Source organism: Passer montanus, unplaced genomic scaffold (genome assembly GCF_014805655.1).
Source record: "Passer montanus isolate IOZ18808 unplaced genomic scaffold, ASM1480565v1 scaffold4, whole genome shotgun sequence".
Classification (NCBI taxonomy): Eukaryota; Metazoa; Chordata; class Aves; order Passeriformes; family Passeridae; genus Passer; species Passer montanus.
The window spans coordinates 7181290-7206266 of NW_024368818.1; the positions used below are offsets into that span (position 1 = coordinate 7181290).

Consider the following 24977-nt stretch of genomic DNA (forward strand, 5'->3'; position numbering starts at 1 on the left):
CTTGTATCCAATACCAGGCTGAAAATAGAATCAAAATCAGAAAAACATAATTTGTCACTGATTTGAAAAGTCAAATACTCTGCTCCCATCTAAGAGGCATAGGCTGTCCCTAAAGGAGCTGAGAGTGACCGGGCATGCATTCACAGGAATCTATGTAAGCACTGCACTGATCTTTCTGAAACACAAATTACAGCACAACACAACATTAAACTAACACTTCCATTTCATTTTATTTTCAGAAAGACCAATGTAACGCATTGCTTACAAAACTGTTAAGTGAAAATCTCTTCTGTTATACTTTTCTGTTCATTTAGAATTATTTCTGCTATTCTTTAAACGTCCAGTTCAAAACACATTAATGTAAGAACACTTTGTTTCCTGTGTTATTTAGGAAGCTGCTACTGGCTGCTGCCAAATAGTTTGAATTTAAGAACTGTCTTTTTGAATACAGCCCTTTCCCTGCCAGTGGAAGAAAAGTGAATGTAAAGGCAGTCATTTATGTTAATATGTAGGCTATGACTTATGTCACAGAACTGCTGTAACTTCAAATTGCTTAATTGCAAGTGAATCCTCCAGTGAGCGGAGGTGGGGTTTTGGCAGAGAAGTTGCAGTGTAGCAGCTGACATCAAACGTAGCTCCATCATAAACCTCTACCACTTAGTGTCCATGAATACTACTCCTTTTACTGGCTGTTTACTTCTACTCCCTTAACAAGCTGCTGCCACTAGCAGGAGAGGTAGTAAATTGATTTTTGCATAAGATTTTGGAAAAAATTTGCACATGTATTCTGAGCTTTTAATGACTTACATTAACACATTGTGTATAGCTAAGCTCTGCTGTTGTAGAAATTACTTCTGCTGTCTTTCTGAATGAAATAAAGTAATGTCAAATGATACCCATATCAGTGCTGTGATGAGCTTATTCACTTAGTAGCCCAGGCTGGGTGAGCTTTTTACATGAGTAACATCCTTCTCAAGAATGTGGGTGTGAAGCATGAAAATGGTGAAGAGAGGCACATTCTATGAGAAACGTCTAATTTCTCATTTCAGCAGGCAAACAGAATGATTTTTTTTGGAAATTATAATAAAACCAGACATTTTCTGAGTATCTTTCAACTTAACATAGACAAAAGTCAGTTATACAGAAGGTCACGCAAGCAGTCTGTAGTCAATCAATCTGTTATTTCATAGCCTGAAATAGAGTTGTGATGTCTAAAACAGGAGCATTCAGGAAAATATCATCAATATGAGCATCACAGTGAGTTTTAGTTGTTTGTCTTGTTCAGCAGTTTAACATCTGATGCAAAGAAAATTCAGATTCAGCAAATAAAATACTAAAAAATTATCTGCACCCAAGGGCCTGCAGCATTGTATTGACCTTGATGAAATTTTATTGAGTGTGTGTTTAAGTATTTGACGTCTAATGCTTAGACCAGTCATGGTAATATTGGCTTTCTTAATGTTTGTGTTGTTCCAGGCTGAATCTTAACTTCCCTACAGTGCTTGGAGAAAACGTGTCTTGGAAACATTCATAGGTTGCAGACAGGTTTGCTGCCTGGAAGCAGCAAGCCTATCCCTGCTGGGGAATAGGTTTTGTCACAGGCAGATTGGACCCGCTGGCTGACAGAGCAGAGCGTGGCAGCACTAGTGGTGATCCCACAAAATTGATCTAAATTGCTTTGCACTTCTCTGCCTCTCCCCTGGCCAGAGTGTGCAGGTTCAAGTAGAGAAAGACGTGAGGGAGACGAGACAAGAATGTCATGATCATTAATATATGTCCCTACAAAAGCAGTGAGCCCTCATGGCTGCATCAAAACGAGCATGAATGGTCTTAATTTGAAACTGTTTGAGCAGAGCCAGTTAACACCTCACAGCAGTTGGTTGTACTCTGATAAAATGCAAAATGTTAATACAGGGGAAAGCCTTCTGTTAACTTCTACCTCTTGTGCTAGTGTTAAAGGCTGCTATGAAGTGCTTTGAGTAAAAGAAGTTATTCTGTCTTGTATTCAGATTCTTTCTACATGTGTCTGTTTGCCAACTCAAACTAAGTTTTAGAATGAATATGAAAAACATCTGTGGTTTGTCCATAGGTTTCAAAGGGATAAATACCTATGCAGAGCTGCATATGAAATTAGGTCCGGTTACACTGGGGAAATTGGATCTTCTTCCCTCTCAGCAGAAAAAAATCCTTAAAAAGGACCGATCTATAAAGCTTTTCATTTCCTATCAGTCTGCTGGAGTAGCACTGATGATTTTATGTAGTAGATATCAGTTGCATTAAAAGATGAACAGGTAGCATTAGCAATAGATCATCTGTTATAATCCTACTGAACACGTTCTCTCTGCAGCACAGAACAGTTTTTCTGTCCATTTCAGACCAGACTGAAATTCAGAGATTAACAAATGTCTGAATTTCAGCAAATCACAGCTGGTGTTATAAGGGATAGCACCCTGAGATATTTATCCTTCCCTGTCAAGGAGTTAGGCTAGATGATCTAATAGGCAATTTCCATCCGTAATGTCTGTGATTCTTCTAGCTGAAAGGCAGCTGGGGATGCAGAACTTACAATGTCTAGTCATTATTTAGCTCTGCTTTATTTCTTCACCGCGTTTGCCTTGTCACCATGAAGTAGTATTGGGCAAAATTCTTAATCTCAGTGCTGTTTATTAAATGAAGGCAATTCTCTGATGTGCACCAGCATTTCTCTGTGAAGAGGACCCCAGTTTGTGTGAAATGAGGAGCAGAATGCTCTCAGGTTTGCCTGCCAGTCGCGCTGAGCTCGGGCGCTGCACCCTCACACGGTCCCGTCTGGATCATCGTGAGCTGTTGCAGGCAGCTTGTTCTGCCTCCAGCTGTCAGTCACCCTGCCCTGGATCCCCAGACAGTCCACTCCTGGGGATTATGCATCTTCCTCTCCTGATACCAAATCAGCTGCTAGTTATGGAGGTCTGCAGGCAGGAGGTGTTTTTATCTAAAGTACAAACATCTGGGATTGGGAAGCTGGTCTTCAGGAAGAAGAGCTATTTTTAGCTCAAATAGAAGCAGTTAAAAAAATAGGTGCACCTTAAAATGTTCAGAATCTAGAAAGCAGACCTGTATTTTTTCCTGATTATATTATCAAAAGCACTATTAAAAATCTAAAGATTATTTCTTTTTTAAAATTTCAGATGGTTGCTTATGTTGTGACTGTTTCTCCATTTCTGATTTCTGTCTGTTCCCTATCATTCCATTTTTCAGCTATTGGGAATGGGACAAGGAGAGTGCTGGCTGTGCAGGACCTGCTAGGGAGTTTTCCTCCTTTCTGCATCAGAACTTTGCTGAATGCCGAAGGAGCCTTCCTTTTCTTTTTCAGTTCTGCTTTTCTCTAGCCACAGCAATTTCAATGCTTATCTCTCCCCTCCTGGCACTTGGGAGTGTTGATAAATGTTTGTCTTCAACTGGAGCCTTGATTCTTTGTTTACAACCTCTTTAATTCAATATTTTGCTGACAAGAAGGACAGGGAGGGAACAATTTTTCACTGCTTACATGATCATGGGGTAAATATTAAAAATACCCAGACAGAAAATGACTGTTTTGCCATTTATCTTCTTTCAGATGGGCCAGATGCACACCTGCTTGTGTGTGCCTAGAGATCTGCAGTCACCTAAGCACAAAGACTTGACTAAAATTGGTTTTGAAATATGAAAAAGCAAATGTTTTTCATTAATGAATGATCACCGGCAGTGAATCTGGCTATTAAAATCATACACATCTGCTGAGTTTGTGATTGAACACTTGAAATTTGAAGGATTTAAAACTTTCAGTATCACAGTGCTGATTTGGCTGAGGTCCACAGGCTCTCCTGCATGCAGGGGTACAGATTCCTCTGGGAAGGACTTTGCAACTCCCCAGGGCACAACATTGTGGGAGAGCCCCCTGACCCAATGGACATATTTGAAGAAATTCTGATAGAAGCAAAATGATTTCTAGCAGAGCCTGTTATGCTCTTCAATGCTTCAGTTTCCATATTTAAAATTTTAAGCTCTCAAGTTTTTGACAGCAGGACTGCTGAAGCCCTTCTGAAGCTCAGCTAGGAGCCACTTAGCTTTTCTGAGGAAAAAATCTTTGAAACATTGTTAGGGTTAAGGAGGAACCCTCTGTGTACCTGGCTTCTCGCTTGGCAGTGTTTTATACAGCCCCTTTCTTCCCTGATTCCATCTGGGTATCTTAGGATGCAACAGGAATGGCACGGAGAATTTGAAACTACATTTATGTAAATTCAGACTGAGTCATCTGGGATACTGTGTGCAGTTCTGTCACCTCAGTGTGGGGTTTGTGTGTCCTTACCTAAACATTTTAAGATGTCAAAGTCTGTAGCAATCAATCAATGTCTCTTCTAGACAAAAGAAAGAAATGGGTATTTATAAAGACTGAGTCCTCAGGCACGTATTAGTTGCCAACCAGAGGATGAAATGAATCACTGTGGGTGCCTGCAGTTGGGCAGATGAGCCCTAGCGTTTATTTCCAAAGGTGTTGCAATCAAATGAAAGACATTTCAGAGGAAACAGAAAATGGCTAGAGAATAGGCTAAAATCTCTGTCCTCTGAGAAGATTGGAAAGTTTATATTTGATTGCCTTAGGAAAGACACTTCTAAGAAGGGATGCAGTTAAAGAGGAAGTTTTTTCCCCTTTGCCTTGAAAACTGAGGCAATGAACTGCAAGAACAGAAAACTGAACTCAGAAAAAGAAAAAAAGCCCCACAGTTTAAACTAGAATCCTTTTCTGAAAGAACTTGTCTGAGTTTAAAAACCAGGAATATTTTGATTTCATTTAGACAAATGTCTTCATAAAGATTTTCTCCAGTTAGTCATAAAAGGAGTTTTTTTAGGAACTATTACTCCTCTATCTTCTTGAACCAGTTTTGCACTACTGGAGAGCAGGATGCTAGCAGGAAGGGCACATTTCTCTAGGAGAGCATCTTGTAAACAGTGGTGGCTGGCAGAGTGACAGTGGCTGTCGTGGCAGGGCTGCCACCACCGGGATTGCTGCCTGGTGGTGCCAAAGGCCGGGCACTCTGGTCACAGAGCAGTGAGGTGCCGGGGGAAGAGCTGTTGTAGATAGTGAGGGAGGATGCAAAGTCCAGAACCTGAACTCCATGTCGAAAGGAAGGAGAGAAAAATAGAGATAAGTTTGGAGAGTAAAGGGTGGAAATTTTCAAGATGGAGAAGGCTGGAGGTTGGTTACTGTTAACAGCATAACTAAGGTCCCAGTTCCACCTGTGATTCATCAGGTACAGAGAAGGTAAAGTGTCCTGTGAAGAAGTGGGAGAGATGACCTCCCTCCCTTCAGATGGGGCAGCAGATCCAGCAGAGCCTCAGCCCTCAGAAGGTTCCAGGAGAGGAGGGTGGTAGGTATCAGAAGCTCTCTCCTGAGGAGACGTGTGCCAGCCTGCCGTGCTGTCGCGGGAGGTTTGCCGCTTGCCAAGAGCTCGCACACAAGCATTGCAAAGAGGCTGCCAAAGCTTGTTTGTCTCCTGGGCTGTGACCACTGCTGCTCATCCATGTGGGCACCCGTGATGCTGCCAGGAGGGCTCTTGAGGAGTCAGGAGTGACTGCACGGCTCTGGGTGCAAGGGTGAAGGGCGCAGGGGCGCAGCTGGGGTCTCCTCAGCCCTGCTGGTGGAGGGGAAGGCTCTGGCTGGTGCAGGCACATCCAGCAGGCAGTCTGTAGCTGTGATGGTGGTGTTGCTGGCAGGGCTGTCATCTCCAGGGATGTGGGGTATGCTCTGAGGAGCAAGGACTGCTGAGCAAGAATCTGACAAAGTGAGCTGAGGTCATCTCTAATTGGCTGCACAACCTTGTGAAGGCGGCTTTAAATGATGCTTATTGGGGAAGGGGCTTCATTCTGTGGAGAAAAGGGTGAGCAGAAAAATGCAGTCTACAGCTGAACTGAGCAGGGTGTGTAGGAAAGATGGAGCCAGGCTTTTCTTGTGGCTACAGAGTGGAAGAAGGATGAGAGGCAAAAAAATTGGGAGTTGGGAGTTGAAAATCAGAATGATGGAAAGAAATGAGTTGTCATGAGGGTGTTCAGATGCTGGCACAGGTTTCCCAGAGAGGTTTTGAGATTGCCATCCTTGGGGAAATTCAAAACTTGTCTGAAGAATGACCTGAGCAACCAGATTTAACTCAAATTACTATGAGGAGGATGTTGGTCTAGGAGACATCCAGAGGTTCTTTCAAACCTATATGACTCATTGATTCAGTAATTTTTTACAAATTATTCTGACACATTAGGGTTAGCCGTGGCCTGATATCTGAATTCAGAGTTATTTTAGGGAAGTCCTCTATTCTCTGCCATGCAAGAGATCAGTCTGAGTATCTCCAGTGTTGCCTCATACCTTATATGTCATCATTCCATATGGAGCTTGGATGTGATCTGGTATGGAAATCCTTGGATTAATTTACAGTTAGGAATAACAAGAATTTGTTTTACTTTGATTTGTCCTTAGGCATGTGAACAGATGTGACTACTCCACTTGTGATGCATACAAATATTAGTCAATCATCATAATCAGAAGGAATTGTTGACATTTAATTGTTTAGGTAATAGTCCCCGGCTTATATTTACATGAAATCCTTTAATTTTAAGTAGGCATGAAACTTTACAATCTCTTCAGTAAATCAGTGGCACTGAGCACCTAAATGGCATTACAGTGGAGGAGGTGGGTGGTTAAAGGCTGTCTTTTACCTCCTTGAGTGGTAAAACTCTGCTTCTGGGAGAGGTCATGCATGCCATGCTGCTAGGAGAAGGTTTAGCTATTTTGCCTCCATCCAGTCTTGTTACTGGAAAAAAAAAAAAAAAGAAGAAAAAAGAAAAAAAAAAGAGGTGGAAATGTTATTCTGCTCATTCTCTGTCTCATGAGCAATGCATTATCAGTAGTGGAAAAGGCAGTGCACCAAACTGCCCTTGTAGGCAGCTTTAAACAGGTGTCATATCTCTTCTCACTGTTTTGTTTAGACATGGCCCTGGTTACAGAATTACATTTGTAGCAAAATGACATTCACCAGTGATGAAATGCAGCAAGCTGAGAAGGTGAGCATAGTGACTGTCTAACGATGCACAGCAACATGCCATAATAATTCTTGTCTGAGATAAAGAAAGACTTTGTGACTCCTTGGATCAGTTTTCATTCTGGCTCTGAGCGCATTATATTGAGTTCTGTTTATGACCCGTGTTTTAATTGTAAATCCTATTTTTGTCTGTACTTAAATTTCTAAGATTCTATAGGAGTTGCCAGTGGAAAGTGGTGTGAGTTCATGGGGTTTTTTAGAATTGTTTGACAACAGCGAGGAAACTGATTTAGCTTTCAGGAGAGAAAGTTAACATGGGAATTTTTTTTTCCACTCAGCACTGCAGGAGAAGGGACATTTACCATTAAAATAAGTTCAGGACTAGGAAACTGCTTGTATTGTCAAATCTTGAGGTAGTCAAAATTATTATTCCCTGGTTTAGGAGTGCAGGATATGTTCCAGGCATGAGAAGGACAAAGACAATCTGGGGACGATTGCTCAGGTGTTCTAAGCTACAAAACTTCTTGAGAAGACAAGAAGCTGTTTTTCTTCCTCTCTGCTGTGATACCAAGCATTGCTGCATTCCATATGCTTGCAATAAAAGCACTTTGGGACAACCAGAATGAGATTTAATTTAGCAATCAAACATTTCTATTATTCCCTATTTCATGTCAGAGGAGTTGCTGGTGGAATACTGATACTCTGCGTGTAGGGAGTGGGGCTGAGGGAAATGGTGTATGGAGATGGGAAATGGCAGCTCTTACTTCTTTGCTTAAAGCTATTCTGCTTTGCTTTGTTGCTGCTGTGAGAAAATACATCTCTTCTGTATGTAAAGAGTGGATTTTTCTGCCTCCTGAGCACAGGAAAGCCTCTGAGTCTTGGTGAGAACATGCCATTAAATATACTTGCAGCCCATCAGGCCTAAAGACTCCAACATGTGCTGTACCACTGAGAAGGAGATGTTTTTTTGATATGTGATGGTTTCACTCATGTGGTGCTTCCATTGTGTTTTACAAGAGAACATGCAACTTTTAAAGCCTTTTGGCTCAGGTAACTTCGTTCCCACAGAGAAGTAAAGTGATTTCCTGATAGTAAGTTAACAAGAAAAGGTTTGCATCTATTTTGAGCTGCTTTTTATTTTTTTGTTCATAGGATCATAGACTAATTGGGTTGGAAGGGACCTTTAGAGGCCATCTAGTCCAACCTTCCTGGAATGAGCAGGGAAGCTAAATCAGGTTGCCCAAAGAGAGCCCCATCCCCCTGGAATGAGCAGGGGCATCTTCAGCTAAATCAGGTTGCCCAAAGAGAGCCCCATCCAACTTGACCTTGAATGTTTCCAGGAATGGGTCACCTACCACCTCACTGGACAATCTGTTCCTGTTTCACCACCGTTGCTATAAAAATCTTCTTTCTCATATCTAGTCTAATTCTATCCTCTTCTAGTTTTAAACTATTGCCCTTGTCCTACTGCAACAGGCCCTGCTAAAAAGCTTGTCTCCATCTTTCCTATAAGCCCTCTTATGCTCTTTTTGAGTGCATGCATTTAAATTTTAATTTTTACAATTTAATTAATTTAATTTTTTTAATACAAAAGTGTAGATGATTTCTTACAGTTTTGTATTTGAAAATAAATTTTCTGCAGTTGTACAAACCTAGTGTAGCCTGGTATACATTTTTTTTTCTTCCTGCTGTCATCTGGACAGATGACTCCTTCTGCAAACTCATGAGCAAGAGTTTGAGCAAGTGGTGAGCTCAGCTCTTGAACTGCTAAATCTGTAGGTCAGTAACCAAAATTTGAGACTTTCAAAGGTGATTGTGGTTTTAGAATGAGGTTCCTATAATTAAGGGGCATTTTGACTATTACTTTCCAAAACAATTAGATACCTATTCCAAAAGGCAGGAAAAGACCAAACATCTCTAAAATTTCAGTGTGTGTTGTTGTGAGTCTGATCAAAATGTCCATGTCTTCTTTTGATAAAGAAGAAAAAGTTACAACTCTCATTTCTGTATGTCAGTCTGAATTCTGGCACCAGGTCAAAATAGACAGGTGAAGAACCTCAGATTTGATGCAAGCTAGTAATTTTTGAGGAATAACATTTTGTCGTAAGTGACTTGGAAAATTCAAGAGAGAAAATTACATGGATATCACATGTCCTTTATTTGCCCAAAGATCTCTCATGAATTCATTCAAAATTATAGTAGCCTCAGCAACAGCAATACTAAGAAAATAAACATTTATATACATAAGTATTTTGGTGAACACTGTAGTAGTGGTAATAGTGCAAATAAAGACAATTATGCACATATGTAGTTTGGTGAATACCTATTAAAGTGAAATAGCATAGAAGTGCTTGAAGCATGTAATGATTTTCTTCCAATGAACTTGACTTTTCTGGTAATCTGAAAGATGACTGAAGAGTTATAGCTTGTCAGGAAAATAAGCCGAAATAAATTGCATCTTTATAATATTTTTTATTAGAAAATGCTCTAGGGAGCATATAGAGTTTAAAAACTCAGTCCCTTTTCCTGGTGATACTTTCATCACAAAATAATGGCATTTTCTTGCAGACTATTTCAAATTAATTATTTTAAATTAGTGAGATAGTTGGTGGGTGATAGTTTTTGAGAACTGTTTTTGAGAGTGAAGTGGCTCCTTTGTTATGTGCAACTAGTCTTATAAGCAGTATTAATTATGCCACATTGTAAAATTCTTCCTTATTTAAATGGTGAAGTAAGATACAAGGAATGAATAATAATATTTAATATCTGTTGTTGTGATGGGCATATGGCAGGTGGAAGATAAAGAGGAGTAAAACTGAAGAAAAATAGTGCATGAAAAGATCTGTTAAATGAACTGTGCTCCAATTCCCTAATCTCACAATTTTTGAAATTATTCTTCCATAGCCTCAGACCATTCGGCAGACTCTTCAAAAGACACTGCAGTATTTTGAGCATCAAGTTATTGGGTAAGTGTTAATGTGAGGTAGTGAAAGGTGCATGGTGATGCTTTGCTCCGTGCTTTCCAATTCACAGCCTACCATGATAAGCTTTTCAGTTTAATTTTTAACTTTTTCTCTCAAATTCTTAGAGATGCTTTGGAATAGCAATACATAATCTGGGTGTAAATGGTAAACTGCTGTTCAGTCCTATTTCTGTACAATCCCATCAGATGGTGACTGCTTAATGAACTGTAATGTCTCTTATGAAAAGACAATAGCAAATCCTTTTCAGTCATAGAATATCAGGTCAGAAAGGGACCTCAAAGCTCATCTAGTCCAACCTTTCTTGACAGAAGCATGGTCTAGACAAGATGGCTCTGCACTCTGTCCAGCTGAATCTTGAAATTGCCCATCATGGGGCAGTTAATACTTAATCCTTTGAAAGACACTTCTGAAAGACATTTGTTGACTTTGCATTTGTATAAGGAGTTGTTATGACTTTTTTTTTGTTTCTGTAGTTACAGAGATGCAGAGAAGAATTTTCACAATATATCAAACAGATGCTCCTATACAGACTGCTCTGGCAATGAAGAAACTGAAGATGTCTCAGGAATTCTCCAGTGTACGGCTAATGTGCTTGGTATGTGTTTTTTCAAGGGACTTTATTTCCTTTAGTTGCAAGGAAAGTTTACTGACCATCCTAATGCCAACAATGAAACCAGAAATTTTTGCTCCAACCACAGAAATTTAGAATATAGGCAGAAGCATACCGGTGCACTGTTACTATATTTGTCTCCTTTTCTATATACATTTTGAGTTTTTAAGGCAAGCCAGACGTGATTGTCAGTGGAGGCAGTGAATGTGTATTGTGCAATACCCAGTGATTTAATAAGTTTCAAAGGCTTTTGGCAAGCGAACTTGCTTCTGTGCAGGCCTTGGAATTATCTCTAGTGTTTTTATAGGGGTTCTGCAGAACAACAGACACTTTTGTCATTTGTGGGCCTGGTGGATAGAGGGCATGAGAAACAGCAGCAGGGTGTACCTGGAAACTTAGATTTTCTTCAGCAAGAAGCACAACACTGAAATCTGACTGTGCACGATAATTGAAGATAAGTTTTAACTTCCTATGTCAGGGGAATATGGTGAGGGGATAGTCTGCTCATGTTCTGGTCTTTATCATTGTATCCTGCTGACTTAAAATACTTCTGGAGGATATGCATTGTGCATCTGTCTTTCTTACTGCAAACTGTTAAGCAGACTTAGTATGCTCTGTGAAACAGCAGACATGATGTAGTTTAGAGATGACTGTGTTTCACTGATACTCAGAATGCCTTTTTTTTTTTTTGCTATCTACTGCCTTATTCTGTAAAATGCGGGGTGCTGTCAAGGATGTTCTGTATGCCTTTAACTGCTGCTAGAAAGAGGTGGCATTTTGTATTTTGCATGTGTGGTCATGGAGAGAATTTAGAGAGAATTTAGAACAGATTAAATTCTAAATGTGTCCAGTGTTAGTTACCTTTTTTTTAAAAATTCTAAAATATTTGCATGCTAGCTCTCTAAAACAAATGCTATGAGTGATAAGGCAGAACTCATGCAAAGCAGAGACTTTTCATGTTATCAGGTGCATATTAATATTATAAAAAGCCAGACTAGACATTCAGTACTTGTTTCACCGTGACACAATGTATGTGTAATACAAAAAAGTTATGAATAGTTTTTCACCTTCATAGTGTTTTTAAAGCAATATGTTAGTCCCAGCACCTCGGCATGGCTAAGTAACGTGCAACATGTTTCTTTAGTGTTATCCTCACAATGCATGTTTATTGGGGGCAGATTGGGACCAAAGTATAGGGATAACATCTAAGCATTTCTATCTTGAGGAACTATTAAAGTGGGCTTTGTTGAAAATTAGGTTGCAGAGAGTTTTTCTTGGACAAGTTCGCCTCCTAAAGAAAGAATTCTTAGTAAAAAAACCCACTTCAGTATGAGCAAAACACTGAGATAATTTAAAAGCAATCTTTCTCCCTATGCAGGATAAGAACCTAAGGGAATGAGCAGTAAACCCAGCTTCTTTATTTTAATTGTAGCTCCTGTCACAACAAGGAAAAAATTAATGGAGGCTGTGTAATTAATTCTCACATACACAGTTATTTTTCTTGTTGAATAAGGACTGGTAAGAGCTGCCTCTGTGAAAGAGGGACATAACCACTGGGGTGTGTACCTGGAGCACGTGGCATTGCTGAGGCAGGAGGCAAGCATGAATCTGACTGTGGTAAAGGCTAGAGAAACTGTTGAACCAAATCTGGCTCTTGGTTTATGTATACGAGCAGTAAGAGGCACTTGCTGTCTAGGGCTGGAAAAAAATGTTTCCTTAAAGATGCTTAGAAGCATCTTCCTCCTCTCTGACCTTAGATACTGCCAACATGATTCACCTCTTGCAATCTCCTAACCACCTCTAAAAAAGTCCTTTGGCATTCCTTATTCATCACAAGAGTGCAAATGCTGAGATCACTGGTAAGCTTGGAAGCCTGTGAGCAGATGCTTCACACTGTGGTCCTGGTGTTTACACTGCTCACAAGGAAGCGCTGACTGCAAGCTGTTCACTCAGCTCGGTGCATGTGATTTATCATGTATGAATGCTGCAATTTTCCGACTGTCAAGTCAGCACTAAGGTGTGTTACCATCTTCCTGCAGCACAAGGACCTGATTCTCCTTGTCTCCTTGCTGAGTTTTCTGCTACAAGTCTAGACATCAATAGAAGTCTCCCTGCTTTAAACTACTGTAATTGAAGGAACCCATGGCCGCACGTTCACATGCTGTAAACTGTTTGTGGTACCAGATCAATCCCACTGTTTTCCTTTACAATGACAGCTTCTGAGGCTGTAGTATGTCATTTAACTTTTGATCCTTTCAAAGACAGCCCAGACAGCTTCATGATGGACTCAGCTTTCATTAATTGGTGCATGCATACTTCTACAGTGTCCTTCATAAGCATGTAGAAACAGAGAATCCTTTAGGCTGAAAAAGATATTTAAGATCATCAAGTCCAATTTAATGCAGCACTGCCAAGTACACCACTAAACTGTGTTCAGAGGAGATTGACAGTGTTGGTTTGAACCTATTTTAGAAATAATGATAAGAGAAAGATGTTCATGATGAAGTATGTTGTGTGGATTACTACCACATTTCTTTCTTAGGTGTCTATAAACTTATACTGAGGTATGTTAGAGAGAAAAGTTGTATCTGAAGTGATTCCTTGTTTGACCTTGGGCAAGTTTTTATTCTTTCTGTGCCTCAATTTCCCATCTGTATAATGGAGATAACAGGATTTTTTAAATCCTTTAAACCATATGTCAGTGCTATTCACATTTCAACCTTCTTAAAGTAAAGACATTTTCATACCCTTTGTACATTCAGCATTTTGAACAATGACAGCAAATCTCATTTGGGACTGCTTTTGTCCTCATGATTTAAAATAATTTGATTTCAAGCAAGATTAGAGTGTGCATTTTTACTTAAATGCTTCCAGAATAAAGCAGAAGACCTTCATGTAGCTGCAAATTAAAACTTCGGCAACAGGAAATTATGGATGAAATTTTTTTTTGTTGTTTTGTAACTGCTATGGTAAGGAATTTTTTCCAGGATATAAAGCCTTCATGACCTATCTCCTGTTTATTTTTTTGGCAGATATTCAAAGAAGGTCTGTGCTACTGAGTTTTACAGTAGAGAAATGTCCAATTTTCCTTTTTGAACCCCACTCAGTATTCCAATATATCACATGATATTTCTCACATCCCAAATGCAGAAGTCAGATAAAAATTTTACAACCTTCACCTCACGTCCTCCAAACAGACACTGCAAACAATTATGTAGCCTTTGTGAATGTGAACTATTTTTCACTCTTCAGTCCTTTACAGGGCAAAAAAAAGAAAGGGACTTCATTAAGGCAGTTACCTATCTTTTAAATGGCATTGATATTTCTTTTGGAGCCTCTTTGCATCTTGCTGAGGAACTGTGTAATCTGTCCTCACTTTGATAGTAAAACTAATGAAAAGTATCTTAAATCCGTAAAGTCTTACAAAATGAGCTGTTATACAAAGTCTGCAAAGCAGCAGTAACTGTTCATACCCAGTCTCTAATGACATGGAAGAAATGTAGTCTTTGAAAGCCCATTTGTGTATTTTAAACTGCAAATCTAAGTTACATGTACTGGAGCACCATGTTAGATAAACTCTATAAATTACACTTGGTCACACAGTCTGAAGTTACAAATAACACTTGTATCAGATCATGGTTTCAGCAGAAAGGCCTGGAGAAGTAATTTTACCTATCTGACTTTCCATTGCTTAAGGTACAGAAAAAAATTCTCCTCCATTTTTTTAATTCAAGCAAATAATTTATACAACATAATTATTTTTTGTCTCATAAAAATTTGGCTTAAAAATGCACAGCACATATGAATGGCTAAGTCAGCTCTGCATGTGGACTCGAGTGTATTGCAAGAATTTTTCCTATTAGGCATTTGTAACTTGAGGGGTAATAATGCTCTTTCTTTTGATTTTGTTTCAGAGAGTGGTGTGAAGAATTTGCTTGTCTTTCCATCTATCTGGGCATCTTCTGTTTGGAGTATGATAAAGTGCAGTGGCAATTCCTTAGGGATTCCCTAACAACCTGGTGATAAGTTGTATGGAATCCTGGCCCAGAGCCCTGCCCTGTCAGGGAGATAAATTGTGTTTCTGGATTCAGCCTCCCTAAGTCACCAAGGAGGAGGTGGAATCCATTGTTAGTGTAAGGTTTTAGAGAGTTCTTGCTCTGGGTGACATTTGCTTGTCACTACCAAAGAGAACATGTGCTGCAGGCTGCTTTATATAGGGCAAATCACTTTATGCCTAAATATATCTTGCAGGGCTGATCCTTCATTTAGTACAAACGGCATAATTCCATAAAAGTCATTTGTTCTCTGTACATTTGTCAAAGTTAAAGATCTGTGTTTCCTTTATGAAACTAAGAAAATCTTATATGAGGCAATGGCATGAAGCTGTATCAGGGCAAGTTTAGGGTGGATATTAGGAAAAGGTTAATCACCCCGAAGGTGGCTGAGAGCTTCACTGAGGTGAAGGCTATTCAATTTTTATTCCTCCACTGCTGAGCACTTGGGAAGTGGTCACAGCACCAAACCTGACAGAATTCCAAGAAGCACTAGGACTTCTCAGGTATATGGTGTGGTTATTGGGGATGTCCTGTGCAGGTCCAGGAGGTGGATTTTGATGATCCTTGTAGGTCCCTTCCAATTCAGAATATTCTATGCTTCTATGATCCTCTGTTGTTAAAGAGGAATATATTTGGGATCTTTCTGATAACTATTAAATAACTGCTGAGAAATACTATATTTGAAAAGGCATGAAATAATTGAAAAGGAGGTGCCAAGACAGATCTTAGCCTACCTGCTAGCCAGCTTAGACTGAGTGTAGTGTTTGGAAAATAAAAACAAAGGTTCGGTAGACTGACTGCTTGGGGGGTGTCTGGGAACTGTAAATGCTTAGATATTGAAAGTATGTAAATTTTTATCACTTCCCTTTGCACTAAGAACTGCGGCTAGTCATTAGGATGCAACTAATTTAGGATACACAGCCTGATTTATAATTAAAGTTGTTGGTTTACAAATGGCGTAAAAGGGAATGTTACATGGCCCAGAGGATTGGCAATACTAATGGATTCTAATAATACTTTATCCTGGGGGGTCTAAGCTATACTCACAGGGCTCCTGTTATTTAGCAGATGTTACAGTGCACTGGCAACACAAAAGTAATCTAAACAAAAAGCACATAATTCATGTGATTTCAGTTCTGAGATGAGTACATCTCAATTAGAAAAGGACAAATGTTTATACCAAATGGCCTTAGACGTCCCACTCTTCTCAAATCAGAGCTATTTATTGTTAGAAAGCAGATGAACTCCCAGCAGATAATGAGCGGTTTGGAATTATGATGTGCAATAGCATCTTGTGGAAGTCTATTTATAAAGAACATTTTCTGGCCATGATTCATTGACTAAATGTAGGTGTTTGTCATTATCTGAGGCGCTGTGAGGTGTCTTGTGGCCTCTGTCCAACCTTCAGAAGTGTGTAGGTCTCCCTTAGGTCCCTCACCTTGGCAGATACAGTAACTATCTGTTGGTTCTTTGGTAGATATCTTGGATGCCTCATGAAGACTCAAGGAGCATTAGATTTCTATGTTTAGTCAGATGAGTTGATCCCTTTATATATGTGAGGAATTAAGAGAGATGATTTTGCATTTCATGGGAAGAGTTTTTAGATTTCATTGCAATTTTATTCGTTCCAGGAAGTGCAGTTCTGCTCCCTATGTTTATTCAAAGACACATATATTTATTTTAATTAAAAAAAACAAATGAAAAAAATCCTTATTACTGTTTAATCTCTAGAGTTAGCATGAAACAAACCTGGTCTGCCTAATTTTTAGGAACTACCCATCTAATGACTGCAGCTTTCATGTAATGAGCCCTGTGGAAATATAAGAAGTGAGCCTCCCAGGTGGTGGTGGGGGACATAAAATCATGATAGTCTTGCTTCACATAGCTTGGCTTTGCTTGCAGAATTGGTTGCTACTGAGAGCACTGAATGGGGCCGAAAACCTCTTCCACTGCCTGTTCTTAATATCTCATGTGAGCTTCGTGTGTCAACAGTTTTGAGCAGAATATTTTATATTTATGTTAAGAACTGGCAATCAGCTCCTCATCAAAAGGCAGTAATTACAATGGCATTTCTATCACTGGTCAAAGGACAAGGAAAGATACCACCTCATTAAAAGTGGATAAAAGAAATATTATAGGTGAACAAATGTCGGGAGTTCTTTTTTTAACAGTAGTTCTCATTTATATTCTGTGAAATCTTGAAAGATATGCAGGCCCTGCATGTCACTGTAAGAGAAGTGTTGTATAGATTTTTCAGTTGTGTCACAACCATATGTAAAGGTGTAAAATGATGTTACTGTATTTATATATTACCAAAAAGGTAATATAAAAATGCTATCTGGATTCCCAAGATAAATTCACAATCATAATGAAGTAAAATCTAAGTAATTTATACAGGAATTAGATGCTGGTACTAGGCTCACTTACAAGCCAAATGATTCATCTACTGTACCTTCAGCATTAGTCTGTACAAAAGAAAACCTTTTTTATTCAGAGACTAAACATTGCTTTCCCTACCACGTGAAATAATTCCTTGGAATTCTGAACTGCCACCTGTCTTTCTGTCCACAGGTCTGTTTAAAGAAAATATGTTACTGATGCCAAAAATTTGATAATCCAAAAACATTTAAGAGACACTTGCTATAACTGAAGGTGGCAAATTCTGCTTCTGTTCACAGTATGAGGTCTGGAATTGCATATTTAATTGTTCCAGCCACTTAAGGTTTGATATTTACAGATTCTGAATGGTATCTCAGAAAAAAATGTATTTTTCAATGCCATATGAGTCAGATGCTGGCCACTCTGCAGTCATTGTCTTCATTATTTACTTTTAGGAAAAACTGGATGGCTTATAACTCCTTCTGCATGTTGTACCAGTTAATGAATTGCATTGATTTTTTTTCCACATCACATAATATTTTTTTATCACATCAGATTTTTTATCTTCTGATTGCTTCTCAAGAGCCTATGATTTGTGATTTTCTTTATGGGAACAGATTTTACCTAATTTCTCCACTTCATAATGTTCAAAATACTTAAAAATATTGTATTAATTCCTTGACATTTTGTAGTGTGTTTTCAGTTTACATTAACTGCTGAAAAGAAAGTGAAGACCTTTTGCTAGAATGTTATTAAGGATGAAGTCATCTATTTCTGCTCCAGTTCAGTGAAATATTTAATTTGTACTTTGAACCTGTGCTTAAAGACTGGTAATTTTGGATCTGGATAGGAAATATAGGATCCCTTCTCTTAATGTGTCTTTCAGACACATTTTCAAAGGATAATAATTTTTCACAAATCCAAAAGTGCTTTTTGTGGAGGTCTATAGCAATATTTTCATTCTGTCGTTGCTTTGCCTCAATTTTCAATGTGCATATTTAATTTCTCTCCAATATGGACTAGAATAAAAGTGACATTGTAAGGAAAAGCAACAAAAAGAATCTAGTAAGAAAAAAACATTAAAGTTACGATGTGATTTGTCTTCCTGACGTCAGTAGATCCCTCTCTAGGAGGAAAACAAAAAACATTGAGACTAATGCATTTTTAGGGCTTCATTCACTATATTACTAGAAGTTTTGTAAAGAGCAGAAGCTCAAAATAACAAGTTACTTCAGTTGGGGAGTAGCAGAGATTGGTGGGATGATTTTTGGTTAATTTTGTATTACTACCACTTAGTGGAGTGTCTTGGTGAAGCCAGGAAAGACCTTTTCCTCCACATTAATTGCAAACCAGTGCTCATTAGGAAGCTGTGTTGGCGTCATACATGAGGTGATACAGGAGTTCAGTGGCCTCTGCATTTGGAAGTGCTGGGCCCTCATACAGATATCAAATATGTTTCTTTTTTCCTGGGAAGCTGAATGAAAATTTTGCTCAGAGGTCCACAGTGAAAAAGAAAAAATGGAGATGCTGGCTTTTAAGAATGGAATAGCAAATTGTCAGTTTTGATGAACAGAAGGTGACTCACATTTTCAGTGCCATATTCACTGTAAAATCAAAGAGAAAAACAATTGTTCAACAACTGAATGTGAGATGATTTTGAAAAGATTGTACTTTTTATATAGATGCATAATCTGAAGGTTATAAGAAGATTATTTTAATTTTGTTTGTATTTTCTCAGCATAAAAACAAACCCCAGGAAGTACCATATATGTTGAAATTGGAAATCATACTGAATGCAATAGTTAAAGATAACAACTAGCCTGTGGAAGTCTCTAAATGTAAGAAAGCATGCACTACACAGACAGTGAGTTCTGGGATTATTTTTTTTAGCGTGAAGGTTTTTCTACTTGCAATAAAACTATCTCCCAGTCTGGTACTGTCCTGGATTTATCAGGGATAGAGTTAATTTCTCCTCAGTAGCTGGTACTTTGCTGTGTTTTGGATTCAATATGAGAATAATGTTGATAATGTCCTCGTGTTTTGGTTGTTGCTAAGTAGTGTTTATCCTGAGCCCAGGACGTTTTTGTGTCACATGCTCTGCCAATGAGGAGGGGCACAAGAAAGCTGGGAGGGAGCACAGCTGAGACCCAAACTGGCCAAAGGGACATTCCACACCATTAGAATGTCACTCCCAGTTTATAAGATGGGGGAGTGACCTGAACGAGGACAGGGACTGGCATTGGTGGTGAGCACTTGCATTGGGCATCACGTGTTGGTTTTTTTTCTTTTGTCATAATTATTACTATTTCCTATTATTATTATTATTATTATTATTACAACAATATTTTCCTTTTGCTTCAATTATTAAACTGTTCTTATCTCAACCTACAAGTTTTCCTTCTGATTCTCCTCCCCATTCCACCGGGATGGAGGGCTGAGCAAGTGGCTGTGTGGTGTTTACTTGCCAGCTGGGCTTAAACCACGACAGCTATGTAGAAATATAGGTAGGGAGAAAATCTACAGAGGACTTGCAAAAGATTAGGATCATTTATATGGTAACAAATGAAAAGGTTATACTGAAGTATATACAGAATTAGTGCTAGGTGAGCATCTGTTCATAATGTTTTTCAGTAAGAGAGGCAGGAATAATTCAGTAAAAACACATATTGAATATTTTGTGCAGCTTTACACAAAGGCATCACTGAAGACAATAGCTTTGCAGAGAAATACAGAAAAAATAGTCTGTGTGTGTTTGTGTAACAAGGAATTTATTAAATAAGTATTTTTTATTCAAAGATAAACATCATGCTTCATGCAAAAATTATTGTTTTGTTGGTAAGGCTAAGGAAGAAACTTCCTTGATAGAAACATTATGATTTTTGGTTCTGAAGGTTGCTTGACTTAGTTTAATTGTCTTAGTATATCATAATGTTTGTTCTTGTAGTGAAAATTCATGACTAACATAGACCAGCAGTTTGGTTGAGTTTGGTCATATCTATTTTTCTATTAGAGTTGATCTGATTTTCTGCTGGTACTGTGTGTAACTCAATTCAAAGCTCAAATGTTTTTAAAAGTAGTGGGATGTCCTCAAGCCAGGTTTAATTCATGTTGCTTGGAGTCAGTATATTGCACCCAGACTGAACTGCCTGTTCTCTGGGGTGGACAACCAGACCAATCTAAGACAATCAGCAAAACCTCAGGCCAATTACTGAGGCAGAGTTCCCAGTAGTGATAATGAGGTGAGGCTTGCATATGTGGCAGCAGAGTCCAGGAGTGATCAGTTCTGCAAACCTCATTTGCAGTCAGTGGCGCCAGGGCAGCTGCTCCACTGTCTTTGTATAATGCACTTGAAAGGCAGTTCACCTGTGCTGTCTTTTGGGTGGCTTTGTGGGATGTATTTGGCCATTTGCATGAATAGCCCAGGGGTTTCTGGTGCTGCTCTGTTCCCCTCTGCAATCTTACAGCCTTGGGTGTCCCTGCCAGACTGCTTACTTTTACACACAGACTTCTAAAGTTGCTCACATTTCACTATAAAGAGCAATGAGATTTAAAAGTATGAATATCTGTTTGTGCATACATATTAATATGATGATTTCTTAACATATTAATATGATGATTTCTTAGCTATTTGCTATTAATATCCAGTTATGAAATTATTAATATGGGCTAGAATTTAATTCTTTTTGGGTTATAGTGAGTATTTCTGGTAAGCTATTACAATACCATGTTATGCAGGCGTAATGGTAATGAGTCAGGATTTGGCACACAGTCTTCTGAGTCAGGATATTAGGGGGCATTGTGTACCAGAGGTACTTTCTTTTGGCTTAGCTGCAGAGCTGACCATCTGTGGTCATAAAAGATCCTGGGAATATTTTTGTAATAACCTAGTTTAGTGACCAGATTTCTTTATGAGTAATGCCATTTGAATGAACTTTCCCAAATTATAGCTATTACTTCTTCTATAAAATATGTTTTGTCATGTTCTTATGTTGTCATATTTATATATGTAATTTTATGGATTTTAATTTGCTATTAGTAATGTAAAGCTGGGGAGCACTGAAATCCCTTGTGAATATATGCCTGTACACATAGCCAATGCAGACAGTGCCTTGAGATTATAAAAGGTTATTGTCTGCAAACAACATGACTTCTGTCCCCTGTTATACCTCAGGTATAAAAGTCACTAACCACTCTGTTCTGCCCAAATTGAAAGCCTAGAAGCAGTCTAAACAATGAGAAGTTCAGTGATCCTCTGGGATCACCAGTGTTATAAAGCATGCTGAATACACATTAAAATAAAGGGCCTGTTATGCTCTCAGGAAAGAATTAACTGCCCTTCATTTCTGTTCAAATTCAAGAGAAATTTTAAGGTGTTCCACTAGTTGACTGACAGGTAATTCTGTATGATTTCAATGTAGTGAAGAAATGATGTTGTTAATTCCCAGATTAATTTCCTTTGAACACTCTGGATAATTGTAATTCACAGACAGCTGATATACACTTCCTTTTGTTCTGTTACATCTTAAAACAATACAAACACCTGGTTAATTTTGTAACGGTGAGGAAAAGGAAACAGGCCCACTAATAACTGGCTGGGACAGCAAGCTGAAACAATGAGGACTTTAAAAAAAATGGCTTCTAGGGTTATTCCCAACCACCACAGAAACCTATGGATGGGTATCTAGTGAAAAAGCTGCTCTCACTGTTTTGGAAAAATCCTGGAAAATCCTGGGCAAATAGGGAAAATGTGACACAGTAACAATGCTATGTTGTTGATATCAGTGTCTCATTGTCCTGTAGGTCTGAAGTTTGAGGAAATGCAAGAAAAGTTTGGGGAGGAATTCTTCAATATCTGCTTTGAGGAGAATGAAAGAGTTCTTCGAGCTGTAGGTGGGACCCTTCAAGACTTCTTCAATGGCTTTGATGCTTTGCTGGAGCATATTAGAACTTCATTTGGAAGACAGGCCACCTTGGAATCTCCTTCTTTCCTATGCAAAGAACTTCCTGAAGGCAATCTCATGCTTCATTATTTTCACCCCCATCAGATTGTGGGATTTGCAATGACAGGAATGATAAAAGCAGCAGCAAAGAAGATTTACCGCTTGGAAGTAGAAGTAGAACAGGTCACAAATGATAAGTTGTGTTCAGAGGGGACAAACCCAGGGAACTGCAGTTGTTTGACTTTCCTTATCAAAGAACATGAAAATGCAAATACCACAAAAGTACTTCCACCAGGAACTTCCCAGTCCCCCTTAGACCTGAGGATTAGTATCAGCACCTTCTGCAGAGCTTTCCCCTTTCACCTGATGTTTGATCCAAACATGCTCCTTCTCCAGCTTGGAGAAGGTCTTAGGAAGCAGCTCAGATGTGACACTCATAAAACGCTGAAATTCCAAGAGTGCTTTGACATAGTCTCTCCTAAAATCAGTGCCACTTTTGAACGAGTTCTCCTGAGGTTATCTACACCCTTTGTCATCCGGACCAAACTTGAGGATTCTGATTCTGAAAGTAAAGATAAGGTAAGAATGTTAATTTGGAAGTGGATGTGCTTATATGTGTTTGGTGGGAGAGGATTTTTTGCTCAGAAAAAAGCAGCTCAAGTCCTGTGTACTTTGGAAAGCCCACTCACGCCTTGCAAACAGGGGCTAAGTGATATTCCCTAGCCAAGTGAGTATTTTTCTAGATTATTTATAAGCTTTGCCTCTGAAGTTGTAGCAAATCATGACATTTCCATTCAGAAAATTCTGCACAGTGGGGCTGAATAGTACAGCTTGAATAAAAGGGTGAGGAATTATACAAAATACCTGTATCTTATCCTTAATATCACTCCAGCTATATTATGATAAGAATAGTTTTTAAGCCATTTACTAGGGCCCAGCTTGAAGTGTTTATTCTGAAAGTTTCTCACCGTGGGTTTCTCATTGCTATCTTACTATATCTTATTTCCCTATTTTGGAATGCTGCTTTCCTTTAGGTTTCTTTTTACCTCTCATCCTGCACTCAAAAAAAACAGAGCTGTAAGTGCAACTGAGTATCACTTAAGCCAGTTTTATTGTGTTCCAAGTCATTCAAATAGGCTCTTGTCTTCCTGCGCTGCATCTTTCCTCCATGCTTTAGGAGAGAGCTATCTTAACCAGTGAGCTCTGTGTTGAGTTCAATGCATACAGCTGAGTAAACTGAGAACATGTCTTTAGTGTGGAGTTCTTCAGTGGTTGGATGGAATTTATCTCAATGCCTATCCTTGAATTACAGGAAAGTTTTTTGGTGTGAAGTAGGGTTCCGGGTTTTATGCACCAAGGTACTTGTACTTAATGCTAACATTAAAACTTGCTTAAAGGCTTGAAAGTCTGTGTGTGGGTGCCTTGGAAATACTGCTGCCCTAAGTGGAACTGGATGATCTTTAAGGTCCCTTCCAACCCAAACCATTCTGTGGTTCTATGATGCTGTGATAATTCAAAATATAGTTGCTTCTTACAACAGCTGTATTTCCAGCTTTTCTTTGGCACTATACTTTGGCACCAGAAAGCATATGTCTGGTGTATTTTCCTCTGGAAATAACATGTTCCCCCAAGAGAAACAAACTGGTGCTTTTCATTTTGTATTAGTTGATGTAATTCAACCTTCTTAAAACCAAAATGGAGTTTATTTTTCAGAGTCTGTCCTCAGTGTCACCCTAACTTTTAATTGCAAGAAGGAAATGAGGTGTGAAAGGAGTGGAGGTGTTGGTTCTGAGCTACCTTATGACACACTTGTTTCTCCTTTGAAAGAGTCTGGTTTCATGATACTTCAGGCAGAACACACCTATCCCTGTCAGAAACCTTCCCCTCTCCCAGGACAGTCACAGCCCTTTGACTGGCTTCTGCTCTTCATCAATCTGCTGTAGATCGCTCTGAAGAGGAAGAAGGTTTAGGTGGGGGAAGGAACCTTTCAAAGTTTTTTTTCCCTATTTAAGTTAAACACACGAAATATTCTCTTACCTGGACAGGTTTCACATGCTTAAGGCTTGCTTTTAGGAGAAGTGGCAGGAGTGGGGCTTGTTGGAGGCAGGATTTTAGATTAGGCAGTCCTAACACCAGAGAAGCAGGTGGAAGAGGATGGCAGCAAAGGACATCCTTTGCCTGCCAGCAGTTGGGAGAAAAATTGGATCTTGAAGAGTGAGGCGTGAGTGAGGCAAAAGTGTGATGGTGAGGTGCAAGGGGAACTGTTGTGCTTCAGGCATAGGAATTACTTTGAGAACATCAGTTTATCTGAAGAGGTATTTTCTTCTGTCTCACACATTTGATAAGCACTTTCAAAATTTTTTTGCTTGTGAATAGTTAAAATAAGCTCAGCATATGATGCATTTTGCTAGATATTCGCTTTAAAAAAAAAAAAAGAAGTTGCACAGATTCATAGGCTGTGGTTGACTTGCTTACATAGATTTTGAGAGGAGCGACATAGCAATACAGTTTATGTCATGTCATTATCCATAAAAGTCCTTTATGGATAAAAAAAGTAGACTGGGCCTTGGGAACTGCATGCTGTATTATTTTCCCATAGCTCGTGTCACTCATTTTGGAATTCTTTTCAATTTGCCAGGACTTGTTTGGAAGTTGAATATTAGGCAGGTAGATCACTGGCTGTAAGCATGACCCTGCTTAAAAATTGCCAGTAACTGACTTAGACATTTCCCTATTTCTCTGCCACACACCTCTATTCAGTTCACAGTGGAATCACATCCCACTTAGAGCTATTTATCCTTTAAAAAAAAAATAAAAAATCTGACTCTGCACTAACTGACACTTTTCAGGCTTGGTTACCTTCAATGGCAGCTGTAAGCATGTGACCCAGACAACTCTGCTGCAGTGTTGAACCTGTTCAGATGTCTTATTGCATTAAAAAACCCCAAAAATTCAAAGGC

At 39.0% G+C, this 24977-nt stretch overlaps 1 protein-coding gene across 1 annotated transcript in view; it reads left to right on the forward strand.

The window, feature by feature from the left end:
* GUCY1A2 (guanylate cyclase 1 soluble subunit alpha 2) overlaps positions 1-24977 on the forward strand; it is a 137362-nt gene that overhangs the window by 4822 nt on the left and 107563 nt on the right. The window contains exons 2-4 of the mRNA XM_039718384.1: positions 9954-10015; positions 10507-10628; positions 21878-22596. Coding sequence (XP_039574318.1) covers positions 9954-10015; positions 10507-10628; positions 21878-22596 — 903 coding nt within the window. The remainder of the gene's footprint in view (positions 1-9953; positions 10016-10506; positions 10629-21877; positions 22597-24977) is intronic.